Source organism: Silene latifolia, chromosome 1, assembly GCF_048544455.1.
Source record: "Silene latifolia isolate original U9 population chromosome 1, ASM4854445v1, whole genome shotgun sequence".
NCBI lineage: Eukaryota > Viridiplantae > Streptophyta > Magnoliopsida > Caryophyllales > Caryophyllaceae > Silene > Silene latifolia.
The window spans coordinates 136,478,621-136,503,142 of record NC_133526.1 but is presented as its reverse complement, the minus strand read 5'-3'; the positions used below and the strand labels follow the sequence as shown (position 1 = coordinate 136,503,142).

The 24,522-nt window shown below is 41.9% G+C and overlaps 2 protein-coding genes across 2 annotated transcripts; both read left to right on the top strand.

Annotated features, from left to right (window-relative positions):
• Positions 1 to 54: 54 nt before the first annotated feature.
• On the top strand, positions 55 to 4,356 carry LOC141609654 (protein NUCLEAR FUSION DEFECTIVE 4-like). The gene is made up of 3 exons (XM_074428573.1): positions 55 to 208; positions 506 to 1,534; positions 2,899 to 4,356. Exons 2-3 carry the CDS (start codon positions 1,058 to 1,060, stop codon positions 4,015 to 4,017), a joined length of 1,596 nt encoding a protein of 531 aa, XP_074284674.1. The 5' UTR covers positions 55 to 208; positions 506 to 1,057; the 3' UTR covers positions 4,018 to 4,356.
• Positions 4,357 to 4,545: 189 nt separating this feature from the next.
• LOC141609621 (HIPL1 protein-like) lies at positions 4,546 to 9,765 on the top strand. Its single transcript, XM_074428571.1, has 7 exons — positions 4,546 to 5,471; positions 5,583 to 5,719; positions 6,466 to 7,251; positions 7,567 to 7,780; positions 8,280 to 8,461; positions 8,821 to 9,050; positions 9,126 to 9,765. Exons 1-7 carry the CDS (start codon positions 5,384 to 5,386, stop codon positions 9,514 to 9,516), a joined length of 2,028 nt encoding a protein of 675 aa, XP_074284672.1. The 5' UTR covers positions 4,546 to 5,383; the 3' UTR covers positions 9,517 to 9,765.
• Positions 9,766 to 24,522: the final 14,757 nt, after the last annotated feature.

Sequence of the window (24,522 nt, the reverse complement as noted above, 5' to 3'; positions counted from 1 at the left end):
CGGTTTTGCACGTTTTCATTTGCTATTCATGTAATTCTTTAGCATTTGCTCTGAAGGCCTAAGTTGGTTGCCGACTTGCCGATATCTTACTGTGTATGCTTTCATTGACTTTTTTTCGTCTTCTTTTTTTTAGTCATCTGGATAGCCTGGAATGAGTAGGTTATATTTTTTAGTTATCCGGTCAGGGAAGTAGACGTTATCCTTTAGGGTGTGTTTGGATAGCAAAAGTGGAGGGAAAGGGAGGGGAGGGGGAAGGAGGGAAGAGAAAGGGAGGTAAGGGAAGGGGAGGGTAAATGAGGAGTGGGTGTTTGGATACAATTTCCTTCCAAATATTGCCTATTGTGGAGAGATTTTGATTTGCCTTGGAGGAGGGAAAATAGATCCCTCCAAATCTCTCCCCTTCCATTTCCCTCCACCCTTATTTGCTATCCAAACAAGAGATTTTAAATTCCCTACTCTCCCTCCCTTTCTTTTCCCTCCAAATCACCCCATCCAAACACATTAGTGATATTTTGCAGGATATTTGACTATATAATTTAACTATATCGTATTTGACCGATCATTATATTTTCTGACAAATACTGGCTGTACAAAATATTATCGCAAGCAGATTCCCATTTGAGTTTTTGTTTCGGTTTTGGCGATAATATTTGAAACCAGCCACTTCAGAAAATTGTGTAAATCTTTTCTCCTCGCCATATTTCAAATTATTGCTTTAGCATTACTCAACTAAGTTGTCTCATTCCTATTGAATATTACTATAATTACTTCATGTTTGCTGTTATCTATCATATACTTGCTGTGTTGATGTTGAGTTTTTTTTGGATTATTATACTCCATATCTCATCATGCCAGGGTCATCAATATATTTTTTTATTGAATTTCTCCCAGTTTTATATTCAAGGGATGGATTCAAAACGTGCGAACAATCATCATTATTTTTAATATTTAAACAGAAACCACTTATTTCTCCTAGAAATGATCCACTCTCTTGTCCATTTTCATTCCCTCCATAAGAGGAGTAATAAGTTAATATCTGTAAATACAAACAAAACCTATGGACAGCTCCAACGATGTCGTAACTAGCTCTAGGAGTAGATGGATAGCAACAGTAGCAAGCATATGGATACAAGCACTTATGGGTGTAACTTATGCCTTCGGTATATACTCCCCTGTCCTTAAAGCCTCCCAATCCTATGATCAGTCAACCCTTGATACCGTCTCAGTCTTCAAAGACATTGGTGGTAATGCCGGTGTTCTTTCCGGCCTCCTCTATGCAGCTGTCTCCTCTGCTGCGCATCGATGGTATGGGGGGCCTTGGTTTGTCCTTGCTGTTGGGGCGGCCCAGTGCTTCCTGGGATACTTCTTCATGTGGCTTTCTGTTGTTGGATATATTCCCCCATTGCCTGTACCTGTCATGTGCTTCTTAATGTTCATTGCTGCTCACTCTCAGACATTCTTCAGCACTGCAAATGTCGTCACAGGCGTGCTAAACTTTCCTGATTATAGCGGGACAATTGTCGGGATCTTGAAGGTAATGTCTTTTTACTTTATCATTGACTTCTAAAATTCAGATTGAATTCCGGATATTTTACACCTTTTTTACCAACCACTTTCTTATATATTTTACTTGGTTTACTTTTAAGGTATTCCGGATCCTTAAATTCTATTTCGGTTTTCAAAATCGTTTTAATCTTTATTTTCGATTTAAATTTGAAGTTTTTATAAAAAAAAAACCGGACTTCGATTTTAAAACATATAAATTTATCTTGACTTTGTATTATGTTTGGCTCTCCCTTTTTGTTTTTCATTTTTCCCTTTTCTATTTTTTTTCGCATTTTGAGGTGTGTTCACCCATGGACGGTTCTAAAGGATGATTCATATCAGCCGACCCCAAATCATTTTGGGATGAAGGCTCTGATGTTGTTGTTGTTGTATTCTTTTAAAAATTCAGATTGAAACATAGCTTCATTGTTATGTCTTGACCTCTTATTTACATGTTAGAAATTAGGCCTATAGATGGTTGTATTTTTCTTTTTTTTGTTAGAATGCGAGAATTGGGTTAAACAAATATGTACATAAAAAATAGGGGCATTGGACATTTTATCTGCTCCAAGATGGTAAAATGTGTCAACTCATAATTCGGAATTAAAGAAAACATAAATAGCTTGGTGACACGAATTATATGGGTGTTGTTTGGTAAACAGCATATTGGCCAATTTTTAGCATATTTAAGGGTTTTAGCATGTTTGACCAATCAATATGCTAATTTTAGTGTTTGGTAAACAACATATTAAAACAGCATATTTGGGGTCAATATGCTGTTTTACAATATGATGCTTACCCCAGCATATTGATTAGCATATTGTAAAAGAGGAAATTTTTCTCCATTTTACAAAGAAAAGTAACAATCTACTAATCGTAATCTGCCAATTACCAAACATTCAAATTAATTCTGCTAATTATAATATGCTAGTCAAATCTTCTCATAAAATCTGCCATTTATAAACTGCTTTTGCAATCTGCTTATGCTGAAATTAATCCGCTGTTTACCAAACAGGGCCATGATCTCAAATGTTGAAACTAAAAGAGCCGCTTTGTTTACTTGCATAGTTACATAAAGAGAGTAGATATGAAATGGTATTTCTGTTTGATGGCCAATCTAGAAAATAAGAAGTAGATGCAGCATTCTAGCAATTTCTTTTCCATGATTGCTGGCACTTTAGATTGTACTATTGAAAGCTTTATTGCATCGCATGTTGTTATGATTGCTTTCTGGGTTGTGTCTTGATATGAAAGCTGTTTCTTTACTAGTATATTTCCCTCAATCAATGTAGACTAGAGACTTCATGAGTGATTTTTGAGTTCTACATATTGATGTTGGGAATTTTATGGCAGGGTTGTCTAGGACTAACTGGAGCAATCTTGATACAAATTCATCAAACTTTCTTCAAGGAGAGACCAGCCACATTCATCTTAATGATTGCTTTGTTGCCTAGTACTGTTACTCTCTCGTTGATGTGTTTGGTGAAAATCAGCCCAGGAAGTAGAGAGCATGACAAGAAGCACCTTAATGGTTTTTCCATAATTACTCTTGTTGTGGCTGCATATTTGATGGCTCTCATCATATTGGAGAACATATTCGAGTTCCCACAGTGGGTACATCTCATTACACTTGTAGGCCTATTTTTACTGCTTGCTTCGCCTCTCAAGATTGCTGTAAATGCAATCAACAATGAAAAATCCCCCAACCAAACTGTTTCAAACGAGATCGAGAAATTTGTGGGTGAGCAAAATGACGATTATAAGAGACTACCTGGCAGTTCTCTTGATGCTGTGTCCATAGGGGAAAGCATGAATATCGTCGAGGCCTTACAAAGCTTGAACTTCTGGTTGTTGTTTGTCTCTATGGCCTGTGGAATGGGATCAGGGCTTGCCACAGTAAACAATTTAAGCCAGATTGGACAATCTCTTGGCTATGGTACTGCCAAGATCAATTCGTTGGTTTCTCTATGGTCCATATGGAATTTTCTTGGCCGTTTTGGAGCGGGGTATGTATCTGATGTCTTACTACGCCAGAAAGGGTGGCCAAGACCGCTTTTGATGGCAATCACTCTAGCAGCTATGAGTGCAGGACATGTCATTATAGCTTCTGGGTTTCCTGGGAATTTGTACATAGGAACCATCTTGGTAGGAATTTGTTATGGGTCACAGTGGAGTTTGATGCCTACGGTTACTTCAGAGATATTCGGCGTGATACATATGGGTACAATTTTTAATACCATTGCTGTAGCAAGTCCTGTTGGAACCTACATCCTCTCTGTGTGGGTGATCGGGCATATATATGACAAAGAAGCAGGAGAAGGCAATTCTTGCTTTGGTGCTCACTGCTTCTTGGTATCCTTCTTTATCTTAGCATCAGTTAGCTTCCTGGGTTTTCTTGTCGTCCTGGTGTTGTTCTTCCGAACAAGAGCTTTCTATAAGTCTGTTGTGCTTAGAAGATTACATTTTCTCTGAAACCGTAAGCAGTGTACTATCGATTGGTGTCATTTCCTCCCAACACCATAAGAAGAAGGGTGTTTTTATACGGGGCAGTTGCAACTATTTTTGTGAAGGACTGATCCCCCTAATGATATTTTAATAATTCAGTCCACAATTTATTATTTGCGTTTGATATCTATTCTGAGATCATCTCCTTTTTGACCTCTGTAAGTTTGATTTTGTTCTCTCTTAGTGAAGCTAATACTTTAGAAGATCATTCATTTCGAGTCCAGGAAATAGGGGGTGTATTTTTGCTGGGTGTTCTGACAAAGTTATTTACACCAATTTTTAATTGATTAAGCCGTTTAAGTTTAATCTCTGAAACCTTTGCAAGGTGCTTCTATAACTCAGTCATCTGTTTCCATCCTTCCATATGTGAGTTTTCCAACTAAAATGTTGGCCGCGTTCTCAAAGTCGAAGTACACAGTTTGTAGGTTGGTCATGTGTCAAATTTAAACTGCATCTGCCCACAGTATATAAGCCATGTTAAGATGTTCGTTGTGGTGTCTGTTGGGTTTTGTGTAATATATGAATAGACAGACATACTCAACGCTCATGGTACATTTGTTTAAGCATGATTGCAAGCTGCTATTAAGCTGGTGGATCAGTGATTTCAAACAAGTTTGAAGATGTGAAAAGATTGACATTGTCTTCAATATGTCTATAAATGATAATCTCTCCATTCCCCACTCGGTTGTTTACACTTTTCAAAATCCCCCTTGCATATTTTGGAAAGTGTAAACAACCTAATGGAATGAAGAGTATGTAAACTGCGTGTTTTGAATGGTTGGATCTCAAAAAAAATCTCATTTGTTTTTATAAATGGTAGCACTACAATATATTACACAATATAAATAAGACGACTTCAACATAAAAAAATCACAATAGACGATGGGAGGTAGAGGTAGACTGTACGGAGTAACATGGGATGTAATGTATTTGGTTCTCTATGGCTCCTCTCCCTTTGTTTCTCTAATTCTGTTAAGACACTCTTACACATGCAGCTACTTGTTCCATAGGTACACACAAATTGGTGGCATTCTAGTATCCTGAATTTATTTGCATAACATGATGTTGATGTTTGGGTCTCAATTTATTGCCAATCTTTAAATAATATGGAAACATGGGAGTTGCCAATATTCTTGGTCTTTGTCAGAACTTCCTTGGTAATGCTGCAATATGCTTGCATAAGTTTGAAAATCCTAAATATGCAAACATCAATGTTAATGGAAACATGGGAGTTGCCAATCTCTAAATTTTAGCAACAACTGGTATTGCTTGCTGTAAATCGGATTTCAAAACTATGGTTTAAATCCGGCTCCAGACTCTGAAGACCAAGAATATGGATGCATTCGGACTCATTTTCTTAGTTTATACCGTTTCCTTGTTCCCGTATTATTCTTCACTATTGGCTCTTGGCGCAAGCTTAAGTGAGTAGTTTTTTTTTTTTTTTTTTTTTTTTTTTTTTTTTTTTTTGTGCTTCTTTCAGTTTAAATAATGATTTTGCTGGGCACTGGGTACTTATGATGTATATTAAACAGGAGTACCCTCTAAGATTAATGCTCATCTTGGATTCTGTCAATACACTGTTGAGGATACACAGTTGCAGAAACAATTCCATGCTTTGAATGTCTCTGATCTCCACTGTGCTTCTCTATTGCGGATAATCCTGTGTGCGGTATGTCTCTAAAACCACACTTACTCTTTACTTGCATGAATTCAATGTTCCCTGTAGTATTCATCATCTGTTTTAGATTTCAAAGCCAAGGCCAAGTCTAACACCACTTCATAGCTAATTACTGTTTATGAGGCTCATATAAATACACTGATGATTGGTGTATTTTTTTTTTTCCTCTTCAAACTGGAACCATTCTCATGTAAATGTCTGTAGATGCGATGCATAGACACACAGAAAGTCCGATTCAATTGTTATATGCCTAGTCCAGCCACAGATTACCATTAGCCTAAAATATGAATTAAGTTAACATTTGAGCACCTCAGGACAAATGAAATATTTACGGAGTCGTAGGTTACGTCCCCTTGTTTATTTATCATAGTCGGTATGTGCATTTGTCAACTCACATTTCTGTGCATTTTTGAGTTTAGGAATATCCAAGTACTCTTCGATCAATCTCTTTATCAGATGTTAATAAAACCCTTAAATATTAAAATAGCTTTTACTCTTTTTTTTTTTTTTTCTTTTAAAACTGTTTAATCTTCTATTCAGAAGTAAAATAAAGCATCAGCCGGTCAACACAATCTTCATTAAAGGTCACTTGGAAACACCAATAATACAAATGCAAGGCCGCGATTTGTCCCCGAACGCCTTAAGAGATTTCTCAGGGCAATGAGTTATAGACGTTGTTTTTAGCCCTTTTATCACCAATTGATCTCTAAACTAGACTTATTGCCTGTATGTTACAGAAATGTGATCAGTATACTGCTGACCTTTTACTAATGGGTCCCAGCGCAAGAACTACGTGCCGTTTGTGCACCTCTGCATCATTACGGCAGACATATCAATCCAAGATTAATATTTCAATTGATTTCTGCACAAAGGTTTGGGACACTTGTGGAAATGTGTCTATTTACAATTCCCCATTTGCTCAACCAGCTCAGGAAATCACTGATTCATCTCCCTCTAAGCTAACCGATGAATGGCAATCAAAGACAGAATTCTGTGAAGCTTTTGGAGAATCATCTGATGACGAAACACTATGCTTTGATGGAGAAGCATCAGATCGTATCCATGAGAGCCAAAAGCCAATTCCGGGGATTTGTATTGAAAAAATTGGAAATGGCTCGTATATAAGTATGTCTGCTCATCCTGATGGCTCTGACAGCATATTCTTGACCTCGCAAGAGGGCAAAATATGGCTGGCTAATCTGCCTAACTATGGATCGAATGGTACCCTTAATATTGATAAATCCCACCCATTTTTAGACATAACTGACCAAGTTCTTTTCCAAAGCAAATTCGGCTTATTAAGTATGGCATTTCATCCAAACTTTAACCAAAATGGGAGATTTTTTGCGTCGTTTAACTGCGACAAGCTGCAGCATTTAGGATGTTCTGGGCGGTGTGCTTGCAATACAGATGTGAACTGTGATCCTGCAAATCTTGGTATTGATGACGGCATCCTGCCATGCCAGTATCACAATGTCATTGCTGAATTTAGTGCTAATCGTACTCATTCTAAGCTTAAACAGGTATGTTATAAGAAGATAAGAGCAGTAGTTTCAACATGTGCAAAAGATGTACTTAGGTTAGTTGCGGTCATGAATGATGGACTTGTGACCTGGGTTCGAAACTCCTAAACATCAAAATTTTGCCCTTGGGACTCCCTTTACACATAAAAATAGAATTATGTGTGAAAAACTGATTCTATCTCCGACAAGAAGAGATTCTTTACATGACAGCAGAAAAAACTGATGCTGACTAAGAGAGTTTCAATAATCTTCCAGTTAGCTAATCAGTAATCATAGTTACGCATTCTTTTTCTTCTCCCGTGGTCTTATTTCCAGGAAAGAAGTGCAAATCCATCAGAAGTGAGAAGAATATTTACTATGGGTATTCCATCACATGGTCATGCAGGTCAAATTCTTTTTGGTCCTGAAGATGGATACCTTTATTATCTTGTCAGAGATGGGTCAAAGAATGATGCTCCTTCCAGATTTTCACAAAACAAACAATCTGTCCAAGGAAAGATGTTGAGGATTGATGTCAATAAGTTGCCTAGTTAAGTACCGTAAGCTTTCTTTAACCTGTGCTTGTGACGATGATAATTAGTTCCATTATTTAGCATTGCGTATCTATAAATCTATGATTAATGTGGACAGTCAATACCACTACTTCAGTGTTGTTTCTTTTTCTCCCTCAAACAAGAATCCTGCTCTTATAGTCTCCATATCTCTTGGTCATTTGTCATTTCATATGTTACCCTGACCAAACCTATCTCTTCATACCCGTAAAACAATAGATATTGGACACGCGGACATTGGTTACCTTCTTAGACACTTCATTCAAAGCCAAAACATGATTAGTTTCATAAAATAGTGGACGCTGACGCTTGGACATACACTGACGTGCATACTTCTAATCAGATTCAGAAACATAGTCATCTCTGATGAACATTGTTCATATTTCATCTCTTCCAGTATTGGCTAGCTTTGTTATACAAGTCTGGCATTTGGTCAGTAAGAAACTAACTGCTTTTTCCAAAACAAGCTGATTATAGGTGCGAAAGACGGAAAATACAGCGCACATATGTGGGGAAACTACTCCATTCCAAAAGATAACCCTTACATTAAGGACAAAAAGCTTTTGCCAGAAATATGGGCTTTGGGTTTTCACAACCCATGGCGTTGTAGCTTTGATTCAGACCAACCTTCCTTTTTTTACTGTGGCGATGCAGGTCAGGTGTGACTCTTTTCCTCCTTTTAGAAGCTAAAGTCATCTCTTCACTACAGCTTCCAACAAGTTTGATGCATTATTGATAAGTTCTGTAATCAGATACTCCACCTACTTGAGTGACATTTAACCTATGTTACTCCGACTCTTCATTCCCCAAACATCACTCTATCCGACTATCCCATTCTAAAGAACTCTTAATATTCTAAATTTTTTGTTTGTGGGGCGTGTCCCAATACTTGTATTCTCATTTTATGATAGTCCGCGTGTCTAAAAAGTAAGTTACTTGTACATTCTTGAGCAAAGTTCTAACTTGTAATTGCTATTACTCCCTGACAAGAGATCAGCATCTTAAACACCTTGTGTAGGCTCTATTTGAAGAGGTAGATATAATCACCAAAGGAGGAAACTATGGTTGGCCTATATACGAGGGTCCATTCCTTCACAACCAAACAGATTTGCCAAAAACGAATGCAATCAAGGCCATTTTGCCTGTGATGGGATACAATGGTTCTGATGTGGCAAGCAAAATTGGCGGCGCCTCAATAATAGGTGGATATACATATCGATCCAAGACCGATCCTTGCCTATATGGAAGGTGAGTGAGACTGACTTATAACTTGGAAAAATTACAGGTGAAATGACTGTCATATTCATATAAATGAATTTTCAGGTATGTTTACACTGATCTGTATGCAAATACCATATGGGTAGGCACTGAAAAACCTGAAAAAAGTGGCAAGTTTACAAGTAAAAGAATGCCTTGGAGTTGTGCAAAGGATTCTCCACTTGAATGCAACGCCACACCAGGCAGCCATGATGCTGCCATTGGGTATGCATTTTCATTTGGTGAAGATAACAGAAAAGATGTTTATTTGTTGGCTAGCTCTGGTGTGTACAGGATTGTTCATCCGAGTCGCTGTGGTTTTGTATGCTCCAAGGACAAGCCACCTAATTCTATGAGTCGAGTACCGGTACCTTCTTCCTCTAACATCCGTAGCACAAATTTCAAGGTGGAGTTCGTAGTCTATGTGCTTGTCACCTATGTTGGATACCTTCTTTAGAGTTGTGATCAAAGTCATCTTGTTTATTTTGGATTGGGTTACTTTCTGCTTTGCTACTCATGTTGGATAGTGGATAGTATGGTCGTGTTATTAAATTTGTCCTTACTCCAAGGTCGTAGAGACTTCAAATTTCGGTTTAGAGTACATGATGCTTAGGACGTTTGGATTGGGAGATTTGGACTTTGTAAGGAAATGAAGGTGAGTAATTCATTTGTTTGGTAGCAAAAATGAAAGTGGAGTGATTTGGAGGGGAATGAAATTGGATTCTCCATTTCCCTCAAAGACAAGAGATATCGGATCCCTCCATTTTCTTCGAGCTATCATTTATCAACCCTACAAACAACTCACCACCGGAACAGTATCTACAAAACCCAACAAAAAATGCAACCCTCTGGCTGCCTCGTATCTACAAAACCTAACAAAAAAACCCGAAGCAGCCCATAGATTCATGGTGCAAGCCATGCAAACCAAACACCATGAATCTGCTCCAACCTTCCTCCTCCGTTTCTAGGCCACCTTTCAAGCATCTCATTTGTATAAGTGCACCGCAATGCTCTCTCCAAGTTTGGACTTTCATACTGACTTCCATTTTTTGGGGATGAATAGGATTCGCCATTTCCTCTCTCAATCCTTTTTAATAATAATTTCCTCCCTCCCATTTTCCCTTTATTTTTATGCGTCAATTTAAAATCGTTAAATGTTGTCAAAGTGCGATCCGGACTGTTGATGGGAAATGGACTCTCCGAAAATGGACTCACGAACATCATACTTATCTTGTCTATGTTTTTGATAAAACTAGATTAATCAAAATTCTATCAAATGAAGTTGAGTTGTAGGCTCTGTTAGACATACCTTTTAAGGTACTGTTTTGACAAAAGTACTCCCTCCGATTTAGATAGATGGTACCTAAAATGAATGAACCACACCAATGGTAACATACCATATATGGCATGAAAAATAACCAAATTACCACTACATATTTACAACTTTACCATCCACTCACCCACTCACCAACTACTTATTTAATCAACCTAAACTCATGTGGTCTCAATCAATATTTCCTACTTTACCCCTCACTTTTTCACTTTTTTCTTAAATAACCACGTTTTGCTTATGTTTACATCTGTCTGGATCGGAGGGAGTCGTTTTTTTGTCAAAACTTTTAGGTAGCTTATTCATTTAGTAGTGTTTGACAAGTAGCTTATTTGCCCAAATAAGCTATCTGAAATGAAAAGCTACCTAAGGTAGCTTTTTAAATTTCAGGTACCTGTTTTTATTTTACTTAACCTTTTTGTCCTTTAATTATTTTGGAAATAAGAAAATTCACGGCCGTTTTATTTATACTTCATTTGACCAAATATCAGCTACCTTCTGAGCTTGTTTACCAAACAGTTTTAATAAAAATCAGGAACTTTTTCAGGTCATAACTTTCAACTACCTTGTCAAGTTTCAGCTAGTTTTAGCAAAGCTAGTTTTAGCAAACAGAGTCGTACACTTCAATTAGTTTAGGATTCTATCTCTCTAAATTTGTATCTTTTCCTCTTAATCTTATCCGCAAATTCCATTATACAACAGTTTCATTTGCGACCAAAGAAAATGTGACCACTATTTGATGACTTTTGGGTAAATAATGACCATTTTTTATGCCATAAATATGAACATTTTTTTCAAGGTGGTCACTGTTTGGGCTAAAAATAGCATAATAAGGAAGACCCACTTAATAAAATAAAAGGTCATGGGAGGAGTAATAAGGAGGAAGAAAGCCCGTAATAGGAAAAAGGAGAAACGGGCTGAAAGAAGATCAAGGGGGCCCATCGTAGAAGGCGTCCGGGTTAAGGAACGAGAAGTTAGGGAGATCAGGGAGAATTGGGAAAGGCGGCCGAGTTTGGAAAGAGTTCTTATGGAAATTATATTCCCTTTCCATAATCAAAGTAGGACATATCTAGGGTTCTTGCCCTATAAATAGCCAAGGAAGTAAATCAAGAAGGACATTCACACATTCACATTCAAGAACACATCAACACCACGGCATTAGCATATTATTGTACTCAAATATACATCCGTCCAAGATCTTGCAGGCCAGACGCCTAGTGCCAGCAGGATTAGCTTTGCGCCTCAATTGTAATCATCCTCCTATTCAAGTATAGTGCAATATTTGGCAGGGTCCCTCCCGCGGTTGTTCCCACATTGGGTTTTCCGCGTCACCAAATCTCACGTGTCAATTTACATTACGTGCTCTATTTATTTATCAACATACGAACGATCATACAATCAACCAACGAGTAAGACCGCATTGACCTTAATCAATCAACTCGGTAAAAAATACCTAAACAGTTTGGCGCCCACTGTGGGGCATTGTGGTCGTCAATCGTTGATACTCTAGATACACAATGGAAAAACAAGCATCGCACGCCGTGTCAGGGAGCAGACAACCATCGCCACCACCGCCCTCTACTCAAAATCCAACATCAACAGTGGTTACACAGGCTCCCGGACACACCTCAAGAATCATACCTACAACAAAAACTTCTCTACCTCCTAGGACTCCTGCTGTCACGACCCAAGCCAGACCAGATAAGGGAGCAGCAAGTTCAGGCCTCACACCGCCACCTAGTCCCACACAAATCTTACTCACCGGCGTAGAAAATCTTCAGAAAGCCGTGGAAAACATGAGAGAAGACCAGAGGAAAGCTGAAGCTGAAGCAAGAAAAAAGGACAGGGAGCTCTGGACACAGATAGACATCCTGAAACAGCAGTCAGCCACCCCAGCGAGCAGGGTAGACGCGGGAAGGTCTCCACTAGTAGATCTGACGCAAGGGGCATCAGGTAGCAGGAATCCACTTCGACAGATACCGACTGAACTGGTAACCAGATTGGATATGTTCACAATACCATCAGATGGAAGAATAACCCCACAAGGGCTGGGATACCTCACGCCGGATAACTGGCTCGCGGCTAGCTGTATGGAAGCACAAGAAGGTGGCATCCCCGTCAGCAGCCCCGCCATGATCGACCAGACACCTGGAGCAGGATCCGAGTCAAACCAACAAATGGACTGGCAGCAGAGGACAGTCGTTACAATGACTCCTCTAGCAGCGGGAACACATCAGATCCTTCAAGAGCTCGGATCAGGAGGCAATATATTGAACCAGAAGCAAAACGGGCGGACCCCATTCGACGGCAAAGATAACGAATCAACAAGATTGAGTTAAAAGAAAAATGCGGCGGGGTCCCAGGATTGCCACCCCCACTCGAGAAAGCAGCATTAGACAGCTATGCCGACTCACCATTCGTGGACACCATATCCATCACAGCCATGCTAAAGGGATTTACAAATCCAAATATGCCTCTCTTCGACGGCACAGCAGATCCCTTTGATCATATAAGCAAGTACAAGCAGAAAATGATGATGAAGAATAACCGTAGGGCAAGTCAAGGAGGCTTGCATGTGCAAAGGGTTTGGGTCCACCCTAACAGGACCGACACTTCGATGGTTTGTGAGCCTGCCCAATAGGTCGATATCTACATTTGCTGAATTGGTGAACGCATTTACTCAACAATTCGCAAGCAAAGATAAAACCACGAAGCACGCGGGAGATCGTACGGGAATCGTCCGGGGGGGAGAGAGCATTGGAGAATACAATACTAGGTTCAACAATGAGAAGGTAGCGAAAGACGAGGTAGTGCGATGTCTCAACAGCAGTAGAAGCCTTGAGAAGAGGCCTCCACCACGACTCCGACCTATACAAGCGGCTAACTATGCATCCCGCCATAGTTTCGAGGCGATGTAGGAGAAAGCAATTTGCCGCAATCAGTTGGAGGAAGATATCCTAGCCGAGCCGACTTACTAAGCACACCAAGTATTTCTAGTACCTCAGCCGTGGAGAAATCGGGAAGAAAGCAAACCACCAGCAAGAAGGATGAGAGGTACAAACCATATGGAAGGAGAGTCAACAGAATCGAGGAAAATCAGCAACTCCCCACTGGCGAGTATGGATTCACTACGGTATCGGGGGAATCTTGAAGGCACTCAGGGAGATGGGAGATGGAGTCAGGTGGCCCAACCCACCAGTATGAGAGCAAGCATGGAGAAAGGATAGCAAGAAGAAGTGTGAGTTCCACCGTGATATTGGGCACAACACTGAGGATTGCTACACATTAAGAAGAGAGATTAAGCGCCTGTACGAACAAGGAAAGCTGAGCCACCTATTACCACGTGGGGGCAAGCAGCAAGATAAGGTAGGCTCCGCCAAGCCTGCAGACCCACCCACATGCACCAAAATCATAAACGTGATAACAGGCGGCTCAGACTTAAGCGGGCTGACATACTCAGCAGCTAAAAGGCGTGCCACCGAGACTAAAGGAGATAGGCCAACCAATTCTTGCAGAATTTCTCACAGTGACCTACCAGCGGTCAGCTTTGATGAAGGAGATACATACGAAGAGCGAGAACATCACGACGCACTTATTATCACCTTATCAATGGCCAATTACACAGTCAGGAAGGTCTTGGTAGATATAGGAAGCTCGGTCAACCTAATCATGCTGAAAACTATAGAAAACATGGGATTCAGCGAGAAGGATTTGCAGAAGGACTATTCCGCTAGTAGGCTTCCGTGGAGAAACAGCCAGTTCATTGGGCGAGATAGTCATCCCAACCTATGTGGGAGGAGTCAACAAGCAAGTCAGGTACCTGGTTATAGACGACCCCTCCACCTACAACGTCATCTTGGGAAGACCATGGTTGCACCAGATGAAAGCAGTCCACTCAACATACCACCAATGCATAAAGTTCCCCACACCATGGGAAGTAGAAACAATAAGAGGAGATCAGGAGGAAGCTAGAGGCTGCTATAAGAAGGCACTTAAGTGCACTGCCAGCCCTCCCGCATAACAATTCTGACGACCTATCCGGGACGAATACATCGAACCCCCAGCAGAAGAGCTGGATCAAATCAACCTGGACAAGCTGCACCTAGAAAGAACCGTGCTCATTGGAGCAGGATGCACAGGAAGCTTAAGACAACAACTAGTCAAGTTCTTACAGAATAACATGGATTGTTTCGCGTGGTCACATGATGACATGATAGGAATAGATCCGTCCATCATAACGCATAAGCTTAGTGTGGACCCAAAGTGTAAACCCATCCAGCAGAGAAGAAGAAAGTTTGCAGCGGAAAGAAATAAAGTGATCAACCAAGAGGTAGATACTCTTGGCAAAGAAAGAAAATAAGAGAAGTAAAATATCCAGAATGACTGTCTAACGTAGTGGTGGTACCAAATAAGAATGGAAAGTGGAGAGTATGTGTGGACTTCACCGACCTCAACAAAGCATGCCCTAAAGATCCATTCCCGCTGCCTCATATTGATGCAATGGTGGACGCAACAATTTGGACATGAGATGCGACATTCCGGACGCGTGGAGTGGGTACAATCAGATTAAGATGGATCCTGCAGATCAAGAGAAGACGGCATTCATGTCCGAAAGAGGAATATATTGCTACAACGTCATGCCATTCGGCCTAAAGAACGCAGGCTCCACATATCAAAGGCTGGTTAACCGAATGTTCAAAGAGCAGATAGGAAGAACAATGGAGGTGTATATTGATGACATGGTGGTGAAATCAGAGAAGGCCAAAGATCACATGCGGCATCTGGCAGAAACATTCAGCACCCTCATGAATACAAAATGAAGCTAAACCCATCTAAATGCACCTTCGGAGTATCTTCTGGCAAATTCTTAGGCTATATTGTAACTCAAAGAGGGATAGAAGCCAGCATCGAGCAGATCAAAGCTGTCTTACAACTAGAATCACCTGAAAAGCCTAAGGATGTTCAAAAACTAGCTGGAAAGGTAGCAGCCCTGAACAGGTTCATTTCAAGATCTTCGGATAAATGCAGGCTGTTTTACGGCATATTAAGGAAAAGCCAGAAGTTTGAATGGACCTCGGAGCACGAGTAAGCCTTCAGAGAGCTGAAACACTACCTCAGCAGCCCGCCGCTGTTGTCGAAGCCGAAGCCAGGGGAACCATTATTCCTATACCTGGCCGTCACGGAGGTGGCAGTGAGTGCTGTCCTGGTCGAGAGCAGGAAAAAGAGCAGAAGCCAGTATACTACGTGAGCAAGTCTCTGTTGCCGGCAGAGACCAGGTACACATCTCTTGAAAAATTAGTACTAGCATTGGTAGTAGCATCTCGCAAATTGCGCCCCTATTTTGAGTCCCACATCATACATGTCGTGACCAACTACCCGCTAAAATCCATCATGAGGAAGCCTGAACTATCAGGCAGAATGTCAAAATGGTCTGTACACCTCAGTGGGTACGATATCCAGTATGACCCCAGAATAACAATCAAATCGCAAGCACTGGCCGACTTTGTGTCAGACTTGATTGACCATCCGAGAATCCGGGCAGATACGGAGATCCTCACCTTAGAGGGAAGCAAGGAGACAGAAGTCTGGCAGATGCATATTGACGGAGCCTCTAACCAAAAAGGGGCAGATGTGGGATTAATTCTGCGATCACCACCGGGAGACCTAATAGCGCAAGCAGTAAGATGTGAATTCAAGGCAACCAATAATGAAACAGAATACGAGGCCTTGATATTGGGAATGAAGCTAGCTCTGGAGTTAGGGGTCAGGCACCTGCACATATCCAGTGACTCTTTGCTAATAGTCAACCACGTAAATGATGAGTTCATAGCTAGATACTAAAAGATGATTGCATACTTGAAAATAGCAAAGGAATTAAAACAAAAATTCGCAACTTGCAAGCTTAGACAGATTCCCAGAGATCAGAATGTGGAAGCGGACGCTTTGGCAACTCTGGGGGCAACATTTAAACCAACAGAGTTATCCAGCATTCCAATAGCACACATGCTAGAGCCTTCTATCCAGAAGGCAGATGAAGTAGACAAAGGAGAATTGGAGGATCCACAGAATGGAGAAGGAACCCAGGCAGTTACAGAGGAAGGTGAGAGCTCACAGTCACCTGACCAAACATCCGAGCGGCGAGATGGCGGGATTGGCGTACACCTTACCTAGATCGGCTACGTCATAACAAGCCGCGGACGACAAGAAAGAAGTGAGAGCTTTCAGAGTGAGGGCCTCCAGGTTTATACTCATTGATGATATATTATTCAGAAAATCACTAGCAGGCCCCTACTTACGGTGCCTGGACAAGAAAGAAGCGCAGACTGTATTACATGCTCTCCAAAGTGGCGAATGTGGAAACCATGCAGGGGGCTGGAGTCTGGCAAATAAAGCCCTCAGACAAGGATACTACTGGCCTACAGTGAAGGCAGATGCAGCAGAATATGCACTCAAATGTGACGCCTGCCAGCGCTCAACACCAATGATCCATCAGCCAGCAGAACCCTTGCACCCTATCATTTCTCCCTGGCCATTCATGGAATGGGGCATGGACATAGTAGGACCTATGCCACGAGCCACATGAAACAGAACCTAGATGCTGGCAATGACAGACTACTTCTCGAAGTGGATAGAGGCAGAAGCATTCACAGAAGTAAAAGATAAGCAGGTCATTTCGTTTATAAAACGAAATATCATTTGCAGGTTTGGTATCCCATCAGAAATCATATGTGAAAATGACTCACAATTCATCTCCAACGATACCGAGGGATACTGTGCCAGGTGGAACATCACCCTAAAAAAGTCGGCACCTAGGACTCCAAAGTCCAACGGCAAGTGAATCCAAAGCAACAAAATCATCATGGGTAATCTGAGAAGGAGGTTACAGGAGTTAGGAGGAAAGTGGGCAGATGAATTGCCACTAGTATTATGGTCTGACAGAACGACACCAAAGATAGCAACAGGTCAAACACCCTTCAGCCTGGTGTTTGGCGCGGAAGCAGTCATTGCGTCAGAAGTTCTAGTTCCCACTCACAGGTATGAAAATATGACGGGGGAGCTGAACAATGCAGAGATGATCAGAAGCCTGGACACAATTGACGAGCTGCGAGCAAGCGCAAAAATTCGTCTGGCTGCTTACAAACAGTCAGTGGCCAGGAGTTATAACAAGAATGTGAAAGTCAGGCTCCTGGAGGTAGGAGACCTGGTTCTCCGAGAAGTGTTTAAAAATACCAAGAATCGAAAAGTAGGCAAAATCGCCTACAAATGGGAAGGACCATACCAGGTAGAAGGAGTTGTTGGCCATGGTGCATACAGACTGATGACTATGGACGGTCAAATCATACAACGCCCATGGAACATACGTCACCTGAAGAGATATTACTTTTAATAATAAGTAGACTTTAGCTTTCAAAATGGTGTACTATGAAAAGCCAAATCATTTTTAAAGTTCAAATAAAAATCCGGTAGTAGGCATACTGCCAATTTCACTTTTATTTCTGGTGTCTCTAGCTCTTTTAAAACTTTAAACTACTATTAGATGGTGTGGTGCAGCGCGGCGTCCGGGACCACAATTAATCTGGTACCTCATGAGATGGCGACAGGTACTTCACATCATTTTAATAGATTTTCTTATTTTCAGGCTTCTCTAAGCACATCACTTTGAATCCTAGTGTCTGTGGTACTTTGAAAGGATGTCTAGCAGGACTGTCAACTGCCAACGCGGGGTGAAAAGGCACATGGCACTCCAACATGCCTAACCTATTTTCTCCACAAGGAGCACCCTCACCAGGCGGACTGTGGAACATACGAAAGAGAGCCTGGTTGACAGCTAAACACGCTTACCCAGCTACCCCTGATACCACCCCCTGGACGTAGCTCGCACTAATCGCAATTAATCAAGGCCCCAACATGTATGTACACGAACATGGAACGTAGGGATATCTGCGCTACCAGAATCCTGCAGCTTCCCATTGGTCCTAGAATGACGATAAACTTGCCTAAATTACGCCCCTGTTGGCTATAAACGTGATGAACACACCTTGCGTCATGAACAAGGTTAAGTAGTCCAAAACTGCGGCATACGCCTAAATCAGCCATCGGGCTGACACGGCAGCTAGCTTAGTCTAGATCAGCCTTTTCAGGCTAACCAGGCTGGTCTAAATCAGCCTCTTAGGTTGACACGGCCACTCCTCCTTACATTGCGGCATATGCCTAAATCAGCCATCAGGCCGACACGACAGCTAGCTGAGTCAGAACGTCAGCCTTTTCAGGATGACATGACTCTCCTAAATCAGTCAAGCAGGCTGACACGGCAAACTTCCTAAACTAGGGAAAATAAATAACAAGCACACGATATGTAGGCTAAAGCCTTGCCAAACTATGACATGAGGCATTCCAAAACATGGCCCAAAATACGGCCCAGAGTTTAACCGCCACCTTGGCAGAGCAACCACAAAAGAGAGTTTTAAAAACTTACAAGTCTGCCACCTCTAGGCCAGACTGCCAAAAATTCATCAAAACATAAAAATACTTAATTATCGGTCACATTAATGACCTCTACCTCTGGCACCTTCTCTGCCTGCTGACCTCCCGTTTCAGGTACTGCACCATCTTGAACATCCTCAGCCGCCATAACTTCCTGAATTCCGTCATTAGCATCCTGGGACATTCCAGCGTCACCCCCAGCAGCTTGCTCAACCAATGCAGGAGAATTCACCTCCCCAACTTCAGGCATCAGCGCACTCAAATTAGGTTGGGTGGGGTAGAGCATCTCCAGCTGCTTCTCCTCCTCCTCTATAGTTTGCTCGGTGGGAGCCTCCTCAAGAGCAGCACGCATCCCGCTGATTTTTCCCCGCCAGGTAGCATAGGCAACAACGTTGGTGGCGAGGGAGATCAGCTCGCTGATCTTCTCATCAGAGCGCTTGAGATAGTCAGAGAAAGTGTTGCACACCGCTTGAGTGCGAGCCAGCTGATCAGCCCCCTCCTTCAGCTTCTTCTTGGTGACAAGAAGCTCGGTCTTCACTCCACCACACGCTCCTTCGGATCGGCCATTCTTCGCGCAAATCGCAATAGTCCCCTTGAGCTCCTGGTTTTTGACGTTGGTAGCACGGCTGGTGGTCTGCACTATGTTGATCATCTTCCTATTATAGAGTGCAGACTGGAGGGTCTGGGTCATGAAAGTCAGAAGTCAGCAAGAGGAATCTAAGCAAAAGCTAAAAGACATGTAGAAAATGAAGAGTATTTACCATGAAGGCATTGTGTACATCGTTCTCAGCCATCTTCTCTGGGGAGAACTCTGAAAATGTCTCCTTTAGAGGAGGGAAGAGCAGCTGGTCGATCTCCGGCCAGTATGGCACCTTGTCCACATTCCCAAAACCCTCTGGGAAATAAGCGGTAATGCCTCCGCTGGATGAAGCACGAGGACTGGCAGGAGGAGTAGGCGGATGACGAGACAACGGGTCAACCTCCAAGGGCTCGGGTGCAGCAGAACTGGAAAACGTAGGAGGAGTCTGGAAGGAAGCAGCAGGAGCACTCCTCTTGGAGGAAGAGGCGACATCAGGGCTGGCAGAAGGTCTCTTCCTTTTGGAACTTTGGAGGATGATTTCTAAAGGATCAACTTTTGAACCTACAAGCAGATGTGGTCTCAAACGACAGGATACTTAGAACATCAGGAGAAATAGCATGCAAATTAAAACGGTTGTGGAAGTCTTACCAGAAGACATACTGTGAGCCGACTGAGGAGGGTTGGAGGAGGAAGCAGGTGAAAACCAGGGAGCAGGTCTGGGAACTTTCTCTCGATTCGAGGTCTCGAACAATTTTTGCAGCGGGGATCTTGGCACCAATGCGGGTCAGGTCACAAGGGCCTGCATGAAGACGATGAAGTAAGCTAGTAAGCGGCGAGATAAAATAAATCAGGTGACAGGAGGGCTACTTACTCGAAGTTAGAACCCATTTCTCGAAGATGTAATCAGCAGGAGGCCGGATGGAGTCCTTCCTCACAAAGAAGAAGTCCTCAAACCATTTCTCATCACGGGATTTGGACACGTGTTTGAAGGGAGCCTCTCCACGGCCCCGGAATGAGAATTGACCCCTGCTGAGGGATCTGATGTTGTACATATGGGCTAGATCGCCCAGAGTGACAGGTTTACCAGTGTTCTGACCGGCGGCCAGAGAATAGAGAAGAACCCTCCAGATGGAAGCAGAAATTTGTGCCATGGCGAAGTTGTTGGTAAAGATGAAGTCTTGGATGAGTTTAGGAAAAGGAAAACGGAGGCCCTATCTAAATGGGTACAGATAAAAACCAACGCACCCCGGACGAAGGGCGTCAGTTTTCTGTCCCGGTTCAGGGATGACAATGTCCACCCCGTCACCAAGACCAAGCAGACTCTTGATCATAGGAATGTCGGCCGGAGTCAAAGCGGAGTCACAGTCGTGGGGATGTTTAAAGAGCCCCCGAGAAGGAAAGGTTGGGTCAAGATTACGGTCAGCGGGTGTGGAGGTTGATGAATATTGTCGAGTTTTACCCATGGCGAAGAAAGAGAAAATGGAAATCAAAGAAGAAAAAGAGGAAGAATACCTGATGAGAGTATCAATGGAGGGTGGAACAGTGAAGCCGGTGGGGTAGAGGAAAAGGAAGGTTGAGGGTTTAGAGAAAAGGAGATTTTTTGAAATGATTTAAAGTTAATGAAAAGTGAAAGGTGGAGGTTGGGGTTATAAAGTGTGGACAACGGGGGCCCACGGGGGCGCTTGGGAGAGAGAACAAGCGTTTGCATTTTTGTGGAGTCGCCACCAATTTTTATGGGAAATTGGAACCGTTCGAATACCTCGTGCCATGTCAAGACACAAAGTAGAGACATGAACACCAAGCAATCATTACCCTTAGCATTCTATGTCTAGAATGACTCTCGTGGATGCCAATGAATACGGATGTTGACAGAGATCTAGAGTAAAGGGTGAGGGTACGTATTAGGAAGCTCTTTTGATCGAACACCTAGTCCCGCCCGCCTCGATAGCGGCCTCTACTAATGATTAGGGACATCATTTATACTCGATATATTGTCGATTATATGCATGCAATGCAACATCCAAGTTTTAATCCTAGCATGTGAGAATTAGCTAAGTCGGTGAACAATTAATTTAACATACAATTAATGTCGAAGTAGAATTTAATGCTCAATTACATGTAAAAACATACAAATGATACAAGAAATATGACAAAGAAAATAAATAAAATTACAATAAAGAAAATTACAATAATTACAATGGATTAAGCGATTTATGTCGAAAATACCTTTAAAACGGACAATTTGAGAAAACGAATAAAAGAAAGAAATAACGAACAGATCAGTAGGTGGTAATACGGTTAATAGTCCATTATACGTAAGCTAATTAAACTAGGTCAAGCAACAACGGAGTTCAGAGGCAGAACTCATCCTGGAACAGGCGCAACAGTTGCTGCGTCTGTTCCAAGGGTGAGTTCTGGCTGTGAAGCCGGAACTGCAAATTGTTAGTATTCGTGGGTGGATTTAATGATTGATTATGATATTTACTCGGATGGAAGTGATTAATGGGTTATTTACATGTGATTAATGGTCATAAAAGCAATAAAACATGGATGAGACGGAATTAAGATGAATTATTTACATGAACGAACGATTGATTAGTGACATGGGTGAATAAAATAAGCTAAACATGATGAATTAATGACGAATATGACAAAAGATAGATGGAAATATATCAAAGATTGAATTCCTGAAACCCGATATGAACGAATCGAATTTCTATAACCCGGATTGAATTTAATGACGAAAACCCGCAAATATGAGATTATAAGGGATTTAAGCCGAATTTAAGATGGATAAAACGTGTTAATGGTGAATAATAATATACATGTGAAATTAATATGACTATTGTATCAAAGAATTAACAAGAAACAAACGAAATAAAACAAAACGAACGAATTACAGAGGACGAAGGAAGAAGAAAGGAACCAGGAACTGCGGCAGCCTCACGAAGAGGCGCAGCAGGCACTGCGCTCCTTCGAAGAGGCGCAGCAGTTGCTGCGTCCTTTCTCGACGGTTTGTCTTCTGGAAATCCGTAAAAAGAGGTTTTAAAGCACGGTTTTAGAAATCGGTTTTAATAAGTGTTTTCGACATAAACCTTACATTAGTGATACAAAAAGTAAATAACAATAAATAAAGAGAGATTATACACCCTCAGACTTACATGTTTAACGAAACGAGAAGGACTAAGTTATCGATTAGCGATGCTCGACTCGAACTATAATGCAAATATGAAAATGCCCTCATAAGAGGAAAACGATTAGATTAATTAAGTTGATTGATTGTGGAGTTGGTCAAATTGGTCGGTCATGCAAACGAGGCTGGTACTCAGAAGGATCCGAGCTTACGTGGTCGAATGTTCAAGCTCGTAGACGCCAAAAAGTAAGAACAAAGGTCTAGAATGCAAAGGGAGAAGAGAAGGGCGGACACTCGCGTGAGAAATATGAGGTGCGAAGGCTCCTATTTATACTAATCACGTGAAGGAATTAGGGTTTCGGAGAGACTTTAGAAGTGAATCTCGGAAAGATATGAAAAAGATACGAAAAATACGCAGAAAAGGACCTGGGAAGAGGCGCAACAGCCACTACGTCTCTTGGAAGAGGCGCAGCACCTGCTGCGTCTGTTCCCAAGTGGTTTCCTCCTGCGGAAGAAAGATTTCTGTGTTTAAATTATGGAATAACGGAATAATTTGGTTTTCCTTAATATTTTGTATGAATATTACGGGAAATTGTTTACCAAAGAATAAAGATTGTGAAATATTTATAAAATAGGGAATAGAAATATCCGGAACATTCCAGAACATTCTGACTCGGGATTTAACGGTTATCAGAAAATGAAGACGGTTTTAGGCCCGGACTCCAAATGTACTCTAATTATGTCAAACGACGTATCGGCACGTAGATGACAACTAAGAGGTAGACATTAGTGTTTGAGCGATCACTTGACGATAAACTTACGAACTGTCACAAATCGTTCCGCGTACCAAACATGCGGCCCAATCATCACCGGGTGGTTTGCGAGGGGTGCAGAAATGAGGTATCTACAGAGCGCCCACTTTGACTGAGGCTTGGACAAGGCGAAAGTCAAAGTATAGCCATCAGGTCAATCGAAGATTACAACCTGACGACTATGACGACGCGAGGCGGCTCAAGGGGTCTGAGCCAAGGACCTGTCGTCGGGAACATTTTAGAGTCTGTCGACTATCGGGGAGGGTCGTTTAAAGTCCATTAGACTACGTAAGGAAGCTCGCCAGCCATAAGAAGAGATCATACCTGAGACTTCTGGACGAAACGGGACTGAAGACGCTTCGGCAAAACTCTCTGGCCTGAAGATAACTTGGTGTCTGAAGAATTATAAGGAAATAATGAGGAAAGACAGCAGGACACAGTCTGGAACTGCTGGGAGAAATCTGCTTGTGTTCAGCTTCAAACAAACTTTGGAAGAAATAGAGGCTGATGTTAATCTCCATGTCTCGAGAGGGAAAGTCTATCCACTTACTCTCGTTGGGGAACATAATCGGGAATTAATCTCCATGTCTCGAGAGGGAAAGTCTATCCGCTTACTCTCGTTGGGGAAATATAATGAAGGCGTGTCGAAACACCTGTGAAGAAATATATGCTCGTTGTGACAAGCAAGGTCTTGGAAGCGATAAATAACGTGTAATAGTCTACTGTTGGCTTAGAAATGCGGGCCGGAACGAAAGATAATCGTCAAACGGACCAAAAAGATAAAATATTATCGGGGAAGAGGCGCACCAAAGATGGGCCCACAAATAACGAACTCATAACGAATTTTTGAAAACTCGTATGGAGGGAACACAAGAAAGAGGCGCAGCAAGAGCTGCGTCTCTTGGAAGAGGCGCAGCGCCTGCTGCGTCTGTTCCCAAGGGTGTATTTCCTGCGTAAAAGCGCGATAAACAGAGGGATTATTTCATTTGTTTCGAAACACAAATCACACAATACTCTCTCAAATCCTAACCATTTCCGCCAAGGTTTGATCCGAAAGCTTGCATTAATCATGACTAATCGAGGTATGTGTCTTATTCTTGCATTAATCTTCTATATTTGCTCAA